This window comes from Diospyros lotus, chromosome 4 (assembly GCF_014633365.1).
Source record: "Diospyros lotus cultivar Yz01 chromosome 4, ASM1463336v1, whole genome shotgun sequence".
Taxonomy (NCBI): Eukaryota; Viridiplantae; Streptophyta; class Magnoliopsida; order Ericales; family Ebenaceae; genus Diospyros; species Diospyros lotus.
The window spans coordinates 41,718,863-41,731,303 of NC_068341.1; the positions used below are offsets into that span (position 1 = coordinate 41,718,863).

General features: G+C 33.6%; 1 protein-coding gene across 1 annotated transcript; it reads left to right on the top strand.

The window, feature by feature from the left end:
• Positions 1-5,122: 5,122 nt before the first annotated feature.
• Positions 5,123-9,256, top strand: LOC127800645 (3-hydroxy-3-methylglutaryl coenzyme A reductase 2-B-like). The gene is made up of 4 exons (XM_052335372.1): positions 5,123-6,224; positions 6,679-6,860; positions 8,234-8,580; positions 8,689-9,256. The coding sequence occupies exons 1-4, from the start codon at positions 5,260-5,262 to the stop codon at positions 8,929-8,931; spliced, it is 1,737 nt and encodes a 578-aa protein (XP_052191332.1). The 5' UTR covers positions 5,123-5,259; the 3' UTR covers positions 8,932-9,256.
• Positions 9,257-12,441: the final 3,185 nt, after the last annotated feature.

Below are 12,441 nucleotides of genomic sequence, written 5' to 3' on the forward strand. Positions count from 1 at the left end.
AAAGGACATAGTCTAATTTTTTTTTTTCTTAAATCCAATTTAGAACATGCTTGAGTCCGAAAATTATTGAGACAATCTCAAATTTGAGAAGTGCATGAACACGAACAAATCATGATTCAAATAGCGATTGACCCTCAACTCTCATCACATTATATATCATATTCTTTACATTATACAAAATACCGATACTCTTATTATTATAAAAGTTTCCCTATGAGCTTGGTTAGGAGAAGACAGGGACATGAGAGAGAGGGGGGGACAAATAAGTCCAGCAATGTGTACTGAATCAGTCAATCGTTTGGGTCTCTATCGATACATATTGAAATGAATTTATTATTTCATTTGGAATGCCACTCACTTCAGCCTTGGCTGGCCAACGAAGTCTCCCTTAATTATTAAACCATGTTTGGATGTTTAGTTGATTTCTTCTTGTTGTCACACCACTATCTTGTCCTATTTGCCTTGATTAATTTTAAAAAGTAAAATAATAATAAATATATTAAAAAAATAAAATAAAATAAAAATTTAACGTCATTGAGATTTAAATTTTCAATAGAATTACATTCGCGATGACTAATAATTAATCATAAGTTTTGAATGTAATTTTAATTTATTATGCCAATAATCACCGCCGATAGCCACCACAACGACTTAGATGTGGAGAATCCGTCACTAGGTTTTTTTCTTCTTTTTCATCATTAGATTTTCTTTCAAATCACTTTGCTTTTAATTTCTTCGAATATTCTCGCTAAAATTAAAGAGATTTTTCTCTTCATCCCTCAAAATTTCTTTTAATTTATGCATATATATATATGTATTGAATCTTCAAAAGATTAAGCGATACCCATTGACAACTACTACTTCTTTGTTGTTATTTTATAGATGTGAAATGTGAATTCTTTGAAGTATAAGGAGTATTTGTTACAAAGTATAAAATTAAAAAACTAATTGTGTTATTTAATCGAAAAAAATAATATAGAAGTAACTGTAAGACAAGTGAATAGAATAACAAAAAATTTCTAGAGAGATGGATTAAAAAAAGGGTAAATTATATGAAACCCCTCTGCACTTAGGGTCATGTGCAACTTACCCCATGTACTTTCGATTGTATCAAAAAACCCCCTTGTACTTTTAAAATGTTACAATTAACCATAATTTATTATTTTTTTATATAATTTTATGTAATTTATTGGTTGATTAATGCAAAATTTTGTATTTTTTTGATATATTGAAATTATATATGTAGAATTATGTATTTTGTATGTAAATTATTATACAAAATTATGTAAAATAACAATAAATTATGGTCTATTGTAACATTTTAAAAGCGCAAGGGGTTTTTTTGATGCAATCGAAAGCACAGGAGAGGTAAGTTACATATGACCCTAAGTGCAAGGAGATTTCATATAATTTATCCTTAAAAAAATTAAGCAAAAAATATTAGAAACGACTTAGACCATAAAGATGGATTGGTCTATAAAATTTATGAACCCGATCCCACTTAATAGTATTTTCTTATCACCCACTTAAATAGTACGGAAGACTTGGAATTTTGACTAAAATCTACTTAAACCCGTCAAAGTTTTTAACTCGGGACACTTACTTTTTGTGGGTTTTATTTTTTTATTGAGAACTCCCTTTGATATTAATTTTTAGCCAAAAAACTAAATTTACATGGGATATAAATTGGAGAGTAATTTACTTTTGTGATATAAAGATGAATGGGAGGGATTTCACTTTCCTTATGGATTGATTCATTTTTGCACTTTATTGAAGATAAATAGAAATTTTACTTGGGTTTAGAGATTGATTCGGGTTGGCAATTATATTTTTTCTATTTTTCTCTCTCGAACTAATTATCAATTGGAGTCGATTTCGTCCACTTATTAAAAGTAAGTTTGGTATTTTTATTTCTAATGGATTTATAATAATAATATAATTATTTAAAAATAATTAAAGTATTATAATCATTTTCTTTTTTGAGTATATAAATCCAATTTTGTTGGAAAAAATGATATTTAAGGGATTCTCGACCAAAAATAAAATTATAAGAAGGTGAAGTACTTCAACTTGTAAAGTTCGAAATAATTTAGTGAATTTTAGCGCATAAGTATTATTTTATAACTAATTACTAATATTATGTTAATAAAATGACATAATATCATCGTTATAATAAATTTTTATCCCCAAAAAAAATCTAACATTCTAACATGTGGGTGGCTCTTAATGTCTCCAACAACCTTGCAAACCCTTTCTAAGGGCAATAAGGTGGCTTGGTACGTACGTTGTCACCACTCATAACATGATCGACTCTAATCATACAATTTATTTTAATAACAATGAAATCTCGTAAATTTTTTTTTTGAATGTGTATTTGGTAAACTTTCGAGCTTGTGTAGTAGCTCACAAATCATTCATTGAACCCACGGGCCAACTTCATCTTATACTATTGCTTTTTAGACTTTAATTTTAATATATTATCTTGATACCATCTCAATTTGACCTAATAAATCCTTTACTAGATCAAGATAATCAATTCTAAAAAATTCAGAGATAAATCCAAGTATTCGGGCTTACTTCACCTATATAAAGACCAATATACCACAGATAAAGTATCTAACTGATAAGCGTTCATTACATCCCTCTTGCTCTCATTTATTATTTTTTTGGATTACGCACTATCACGAACATCTCTCCCTTGATGCCCCATTCTGAGGAGAGATGATAGATCCAGTATACCCAGGCAAGTAGTCACAAGGGGATTCGAACCTGAGTTCCAGGCTTTCTCACCCCCTGCCAAAATCGCTTGGGCACCCCTAGGGGCTGCTCTCATCTCTTATTAATTTAAGCATCGGAGGTTATATTAGAAAAATTAACTAGTTATATCAGGAGAATGAATCCAGCATTCTCTTACAGGTGCCCATATTGAGGAAAACAAACCTTAGTGATTGTTTCCAACCGTCTCAATATTTTTTCATATCTATCATATTAAAAATTTTAAAAAAAAATCTATTAATAAGAATGCAAAACCACTATTGATGAGACATACATTAGTTAAACCCAGAAGCATAATAAGTCACAAATTATGCCCCCAACCATGCACATAAAAATCAACCTATATGTAGTTTGGCCCCCAATAATTCAAACCCTAATTGCTCAAAAGAACTTTTTTAATTAAATAGACTCAACTTGTTTTATATCTACTTTTGTATTATTTTGATGGTCCATTACGTGCACTTAAAATTTATTTATTAATATCCACCCACAAGATGAATACTATGGGTTTCTCATCATTAAAAAAATCATTTTTTTTTGGGTATTTCATTTTTACAAGTTTTCATAAACTGTCCCACAAAACATATTTATTATTTCTTCTACTAAGGACAAGAAAGAGGCACATGAAACTACAAAACAAATAATGGAAAATTTGTTCCTTCATTTAGAGGCAACCAATCTACCAACCCCCACATGCCAAACAATCCTAGCACATATTCCTTTTAATTTTTATTATTAGGGGTGTGGCTCGTGTTATACACATAATATACAGATTAAAAAATATATAGTCTTTTAATGTTATTAGATAATATTTACATAAAAATGAGTTTTGGTATAATGATTTGTGCGAGAGTATGGGGTTTTGAATTTTATTCACACGATAAGTCTTTGTATTTTTAAATGAGATATTAACAAATAATATTATTAAAATTTAAAAAATTTAATAGGGTTTCAAAAAAGAAAAACCAAATGTTTATTATCTTGAATAATAAAATAAATTATTAATTAGAATAATGTAGAAGGGCAGGTGGGGGAGAAAGACAAGCAAATGGGGCTGAGGCAAATGGGGCTAAGGCTATGTCTAAGTTGTTGGCAGTCAAATATCAACCATTTTGTTTTTATTCAAATAGTAATGGCACCATTATTATTGGGCTCGTTTGATAGAATTTTTAGTTTTTATTTTTAAAATATATTTTGATCATTTTGATTGTCGGTTATGTGAAAATTTATGTTGTGTGGAAACGAAAATGGTTAACGGATTCAATACGAAATAAAAAACGAGCAAAATGACATTTTTCAAAACAAAAAAAAAAAGAAATGAAAATGTTGAAAAAATGGGTAAATAAAAAAAGCATAGAGATCTTTTTGTAAATATATTTTTTAATATAAAAAATAATTATTCAATCTAAACATAAATATAAATTACATAATATATTCAAACAAACATAAAAATAAATTCTATCATTCACGAATCATAACTTGCTAATTAAAAATAAATAATAAATTTTAAAGAATAAAATAATAAAAAATAATACAAACAATAAAGATTGATTTCGATACAAATATTATCTAAAAATATTTCAACAATTAGACGGTATCTTTATAGACAGAAACTCGTTTTCGATATTTTTTTAATATTATGAAATAATTTTAAAATATTTTTAAAATTACAAAAACAGTCAGAAAATATTTTTTGGCCTTTTTTGACTTTTTGAAAATACTAAAAGAGCTCTCTTGAGACATTTTTGTGTATTATAGGTGAAAACTAGAGTAGAAAATGAGAATAAAATTAAAAAAATAAATACATTTTTCTTATTTTTTAAAAATATTTTTGAAGACGTGAACAAGCAAAGTGGTGCTTGAGGGACTTAGGGTTGTTTGCTATCAAAAATTTCTCCTAGTCAAATCATTTTATCTTGTCCCTTTTTATATGGATTGAAGAAGACGAGATATTTTAACATTATTTTCGAGATTTGTCGAAATTCTTGAAATTTTCTTTAACATTCTCGAATTTAACTAATATTATTTAACAAAATTTTTAGTTTAAATTTAATTTCGAATAAATGGATCAGTTCTATCTTGAATTCTTTCGAATTGAGGTTTGGAAGTTAGATTCGAGAGCAGATTTTATTTTTTTAACCATAATAGTCTTATTTATGCAATAATAAAAAAAATTAAGGCAATAATAAATATGGTAATCTTAATTAATGTTTTCTGTTAAAAATATAATTTTCTTTTTCACATATATTTATAACAAATATATGAAATATGACGTAATAAAGAATTTTTATTGTCCCGTGTGGGTCGCTCGGCAGCCCCTCTCTCTCTATAAATTCTCCTAAAGCTTCGCGTCTCCCTCCGAAGCATTTCAACGAACAGTTGGGATACATTCACAACCGCCGCCCCTCCCTCTCTCCGGGCACCGCCCTCCGATAACGGCCGGCCGTACCTTAATCTCCTCTTCGTCTTTTCGGGGCGTAGAAAATGGATGTTCGCCGGCACCCACTCCGTCAGCCCAGGCCGACCTCCGCCGGCGGCGGACATCTCAAGCCCCACCACCACCACCCTGCCCCGCCCAAACCCTCTGACGCGCTCCCCGTGCCTCTCTACCTCACTAACGGCATCTTCTTCACGCTCTTCTTCTCCGTCGCCTACTTCCTCCTCCACCGCTGGCGCGAGAAGATCCGCAACTCCATGCCCCTCCACGTCGTCACGCTCTCCGAGCTCGCCGCCGTCGTAACCCTAATCGCTTCTGTGATCTACCTCCTCGGCTTCTTCGGAATCGACTTCGTCCAGTCCGTCCTCACCGGTCGCACTTCCCACGAGGCATGGGACGTCGACGACGAGACCGCCGAGCGATTCATCCTCGACGAGGACCGCCGCCGGGGCCCTTGTGCCGCTGCCGCCGACTGTTCGCCTGTTCCCATCCCGCCGTGCAAGGTGGCGGAGCAGCCCCCGCAGACGTCCGAGGAGGATGAGGAGATTGTCAAGTCGGTGGTCGCCGGGACGACGCCGTCGTACTCGCTGGAGTCGAAGCTCAGGGACTGCAAGAGAGCGGCGGCGATACGGCGGGAGGCGCTGCAGAGAATAACCGGCAAATCTCTGGCGGGGCTTCCATTAGAGGGGTTCGATTATGAGTCGATTCTGGGGCAATGCTGCGAGATGCCGGTGGGTTACGTGCAGATTCCAGTAGGCATCGCGGGGCCGCTTTTGCTGGACGGGAGGGAGTACTCGGTGCCAATGGCCACGACGGAGGGGTGCCTGGTGGCGAGCACCAACAGGGGCTGCAAGGCCATCCACTTGTCCGGCGGCGCCACCAGCGTCTTGCTCAGGGACTGCATGACCCGGGCCCCAGTAGTCCGGTTTGCGGCCGCGGCCAGGGCCGCAGAGTTGAAGTTCTTCTTGGAAGATCCCTTGAACTTTGACACCATTGCTCATGTTTTCAACAAGTCAGTATCACTATCTCTCAGTCTTCACCTTCATTTTCCTCTGAATTTTACTCTCTTTCAAGAAGGGCAAATCAGGATAACTCAAACGGATTTCAGAAACTATTTACGACACGCGAGTTTGATTTGCTGACATTATGGTCTTACTCTCGCTGGAGTTTGATATGTGCTGCTTCCGTGTCGTCAACTTGCTTATTTTTGGTTGATATTTTCCTGATGTTGATGTTTATTAGACTCCAGCCATATATTTGACAAAACCCCATAAAAGAAGATCTTGAAAAAGAATTAACTCCGAATGTATGTATATGTTTGAAGCACAAAAATTTATCTGTATCCCAAAGTAGGACACCTCTCTTTTTAACTAATTCATCATAGCTATGAATTTGGATGTCGCAGTGGAGTATTACTGGATTGAATATCTGAAACTAGAAAATAAGTGCAAGTGGGTTGTGTGCAGATCGAGCAGATTTGCGAGGCTACAAGGCATTCAATGTGCAATTGCTGGGAAGAATCTGTACATGAGGTTTAGCTGCAGCACTGGAGATGCCATGGGGATGAATATGGTCTCTAAAGGAGTCCAAAACGTCCTTGATTTCCTGCTCAATGATTTCCCTGACATGGATGTTATCGGCATTTCCGGTGAGTTGGGCAATCCCAAAAATTTCCTGTCAGAGCATCTTTATTTTTTCTTTTGGCTGGAAAAAGTCATCCTAGTACTACACGCCGTCATGCTAGGGTTGGACGAGGGTCGTTTTTTACCATTAGCTTTGCAAAATGGCTATTTTTGAACTGGAATCCATAATCTTCCAGTGGATGAATTGTTTGATATTTAAATCTGAAGAAAAGATTTGCTTAAACAAAAGATGGTTGTTTGGTAACAAAATAATGATAATTCTTTTTTATTATCTTTTTTGTTGAAGATTATTTGAATGTAAAAATAATTTTTTTGGTATTTTATGATTTTGGGTTATGACAAATATAAAATATATGTGTATATTCTAAATAAGTGGTCTGCTTTGTTTTTGCAAATAATTAAAAAAATCTCAAAACTGTGATTTTTCTTTTTGCATATTCTTTCTCTGTTTAGAAGTTAAAATGCTAACTGGAAAAATAAAAGTTAAGAAACACCAACTCCTAGTCATTTCTCTACTAGAAAAATTGAGGCTTTAATATCACTAGATGGGGTTAGCTATGTTCTATTTTGCTAATCATTTCTATCTATAATCACATTTTTTATAAGGCTATTATGATGATATTATGCCTAAGAAATTCCCACCAAGTATTTTTTTTTTTTTGTGTGCGCGCGCATCTTTCTATATATGTTCTGTTATTTTTCCTTCATTTCATTTACTCTCTTCAGAGGAGCATGTATTTATTGGTTTACTTATTGCATAATCAAATCACTTTAATCATGTCTCATGCATCTTTGGAAAAGAAAACAATTATGAAAATTGAATAAAAAATATCTTCCCAAAGTCAAAGGAACCACCCCTTGGGTACCCGAGATGGAGATGGGCAACTGAAGCAATTGTGGCCAAACATTAATGATCAGTCAATTTTTTTATTTTAGGTGGAACTGTTGTTTCATGATTTGATCCAAAACTTTCATAACGCAGAAAATGAAAGCAGGCCATGCGTTGTGTGTCATGCAATCACGATTTTCTATATGAAGTTGTCACAGCAAAAGTCGTTGTGTGTCACTGTTTCCTGTAACCTAAGTGTTCTGTGCCTTTTGGATAGCTGCCAAACTCATGTCTAATGCTCTTACCATTGTCCCTATCTTTTTCAGCATGGACCCTAACACCTTGCAATCAAACACAACTTCACTATTAGAAGAGGTTCATCCCAAATAAGTTTATATAATGTTTGAGAAGTACTTGACATCTTTAATATATATGTAATTCTGCCTAGAAACTTGACACTACAATAAAATACTACAAAGTCGTTAATTTTAGGTGCTGGTTTGATGTGTAAAATTAATGATTACTGGGCTCTGAATTGAACTGAAATAGGAAACTTTTGCTCGGATAAGAAGCCAGCAGCTGTGAACTGGATTGAAGGGCGGGGGAAGTCGGTTGTATGTGAGGCAATCATCAGGGAGGAGGTTGTGAAGAAGGTCTTGAAGACCAACGTGGCTGCGCTGGTGGAGCTTAACATGCTGAAGAACCTCGCCGGCTCTGCCATAGCTGGTGCTCTTGGCGGGTTCAATGCTCACGCCAGCAACATTGTCTCTGCAGTGTACATAGCCACTGGCCAGGACCCTGCTCAGAATGTCGAGAGCTCCCACTGCATCACCATGATGGAAGCCGTTAACGATGGCAAGGACCTTCACGTCTCTGTCACCATGCCTTCCATTGAGGTAACTAACTCTTTGTCACACTTTATCCTACCCATTTTTTGCCCATAAATTGTGAAGTCTCCATAGAATTTGATCCTGGTTGCCATGTCGCAATGATCTATGAATCAGGTGGGTACGATTGGAGGTGGCACCCAACTGGCATCCCAGTCGGCTTGCCTGAACCTGCTCGGGGTGAAGGGCGCGAGCAAGGAGCCGCCGGGATCAAACTCGAGGTTATTGGCCTCCATTGTAGCTGGTTCTGTTCTTGCCGGGGAGCTATCCCTAATGTCAGCCCTGGCTGCAGGCCAGCTTGTCAGGAGTCACATGAAGTACAACAGATCCAGCCAAGACGTTACAAAGGTACCATCCTAATTGCTGAAATGAAAACAAGTCACCCTTGTAATTTACCTGTATTGTATGTGTGGTGGCCCCAAGAAAGAGGGCCTTAAGAAAAATCTAGCATAGAAATAAGGTCTCTCAATGAAGAAAAATAGGAAGATTAATGGAAAAATTAAAAAAAATAAAAAAGACAAAGCAGATGGTGGAGAGAAATGCAGAAGAACTCAACCAAAAAAAAAACCTGTTAAGTGTCTGTAATTGTAATTTTTATAAGCAGAGAGAGAGAGAGGCATGTGAAGTGTGGACTCTTTCAAAGATGCATTAAAAGTAAGGCTAAAAGCCTCCCATTGTTTAGAAATTGTGGAGTTGAGCAGCCGCAGCCTGCTTGCTTCTGCTCTGGCTGTACTGTGCTCGTCTTCTGTTAGTTTTGTCTGATAAAAATACCAAAAAGTCAGTGGTAGTCATGTACGAGGCTTCAAATGAGAGAGGCGTGTGAAGTTGGGACTCTTTCAAAGATGCATTAAAAGTATGACTAAAAGCCTCCCGTTGTTGAGAAATTGTGGAGGAGAGCAGCCTCAGCCTTCTTGCTTCCGCTCTGGCCATACTGTGCTTGTCTTCTGTTTGTTTTGTCTGATAAAAATACCAAAAGCCAGTTAATCAGTAGTACTCATATGAGGCTTCAAATTAAAAGGGTCCCACTCCAATTTCCATTGTTGGATGTTTGTTCCATTGGCTTGTAATTCAGCAAGAAGGAATCCCCAAATTTTGGGATTCTATCTCTTGCATGAAAAAATACCATTAGTGTGAGTCACATCATGCTGTATATATTATAACTACTATTATCATAGGCACAAAAAACCCAAAAATGATGGGTAGAAACTCTACTAAAGTGAATTGTTGGGATTACTTTTGTATTAAAACTTTAAATGTCGATATATATATATATATATAAGCCCAAGTAAGAGTCATTGATAAGATGTTTTCACTCATATTCATTTGTATGAATCGGAAGCTTTATCACTAAACTGTATATCTACAATAACTTTACACGTGTTAGGTTAAAGAATTGGGGGTGTATTATCCATACCCTCAAATTATTTGATTTAATTTGGAATGCTGGTGGCTTGAGAGAGTTGAATTCATGCTGTTAGAAGTCTTGTCCATTGAAGCTTGTGGCTCTCCGTTCCCATCTGTCCTTAATTTGAAATGTCTTTCTCCATTGTGAAAATTACATCATTATAGCTTTTTATTAATATATTACTTTTAATTAGTCATTTCGATTTTTTTTACTAATGATCTGATTTCTAATTTTGTTACTCTTTATATGGCTCATATATTATATATATATATATATGAATTAGGTTCAGAGATAATTTTTTTAAGAGAGAAGCAAGTATATCATGATTTGGGGCAAATCTAGAGATTATTTTGTGATTTTAAGACATTTTGTCCCCATATTTTAGTGTCTCAAATTAAGAATTTATTGTTAATTTATTATTAGTAAGTGGTAAATATAAAAGTAAAATTTTAATTATTTACTTTTATCATTAATACTTAACAATAAATTATCGGTTCCGGACATTGAAATTTATTATATGAGAATTATTATAGTTTCTATTATGATAATTATGTTAAAGACGAAAATAATTTCATCTTTATTAATTTGGTGATCACCTCTGAAGTAACTTGTATTGATGTTTGTTTAAATAAATGATGGAATTTGGAATTTATATTTATATTTGATTGAATAATATTTTTTTTATAATTTTTAATATTAAAAATCATATTTACCATTGTATTTTTTAATTTTAAGCATTTTTCTCGCATTTGTGTTTCTTACTTTTTTTAAAATATATATATTATTTTTTTTATTTTCATTTTATATCATGTAAGTCCACTCCTAATAACCCAACATGGTGCAGTCTAAAAATTAAAAAAATAATATAAACAATAAAAAAAATTAAAAATATATAATATAATTCAATCGGATTGTGATACTCATCTATTAATATCTTATAATTATATTAATATCACATAAAATATAACAAACTAATATGCAAATATCACAAATAAATATCCGAATAACATTTTCATTATTTATTTATTACCCACTATAAATTAAATTCATAAGGAGTACAAGAGCCATTGTTGCCTTCCAGCACCAACTATATAAAACATTTATATATATATATAAAAGAATTAACATATCATCTTGGACCACCTAAACTCTGTGGAGGCAGGCCACCATTTTCCATTGATATGAGCAAATAACTGGAAAAATTACAATATGTATAATTTTATTATTGAAAAGGGTTTTTCACCAATTTAAAAAGTAACACACTATCTATGTCTTTACTCAATTGTTTTTAATATATCCTATTGAGTGGTATCTTTAATAATATGACCTGTCCCTCATAAATTAACTTCCTAGTAAAAGTTAGACAAATCAATTAGATTAGATTATTTTTTATTTCTTTTTCTTTCCACAAATCTTATTTTCCAAACACAACACTACGAGATTCTATTTTCCCTGAAAAGCCCATCATAGTTGTTCCACCATTTTTTTTTTTTAATTAATTAACTCAACTTTTAAAATGTCTCATTAGACATTTGTAGTTTAAAAAAAATAAAATTATTAAACACTTCAACAAAGAATAATTAATAAAAACAAAGGCTAAACGTGAAATGCACTCTACAGACTTTTCATGTTCTCGCTCATCATTCTCATCATTGAACTCATCGTTGTTCTTGTACTAAAATATCGAAACGCATTGAGCTTGTCATCGAACTAATTGAGCCCATCATCATTCTCGTTATCATTGAGCCATTCATCATTCAATTCCCGTCATTGTTTTCTTTTCAACTATCATTCCCTCTTGGAGTGATCGATTATAGGAGTGTGTGCATGTATAAGTATACATATAAATTTACTGTTGCTTCAATCGATTTTATAAACTCATTATTGCTCCAATCGATTGATTCTTTATATATATAAATCCACTATAACAATACTATGCTTCACACGTTTATTAATGTGTTCCCACTTCCTTTGTTGAAGTGTTTAATAATTTTATTTTTTTAAAATATAGATATCTAATAGAACATTTTAAAAATTAAATGTGCTACAGTATTTTTTTAATAAAATACAAAGATATATTTATGTCTTTATCCTTTTGAATTTATAATCTTTTAATGAGCATGTCTGCTGTAAGGGTATAGATGTTTTCCTCCTCCTTTATACCGACAATTCTTAATTAATCACTCCAATCTATAATTAATCTCTGTAGTAAATATCACTAACAAGGAAGCATAAAAGGTGGGTTGCACATGCACTTCAAAGTTAGATAGGGTAGTTGTCAAATGACACTACTTTTCTTAATGAGTATCACGGAATTGTTCCCCAACCAACACAAGCTGAAGGTTTAGTGGTTTAATTAATTAATTAATTGTCATGTTGGTCATGTTTACATAAGAAGCTATCTATGTAAATGCACACACATATATATTTGCATGCATGCATATGTATGTACGTATGTTAATTAG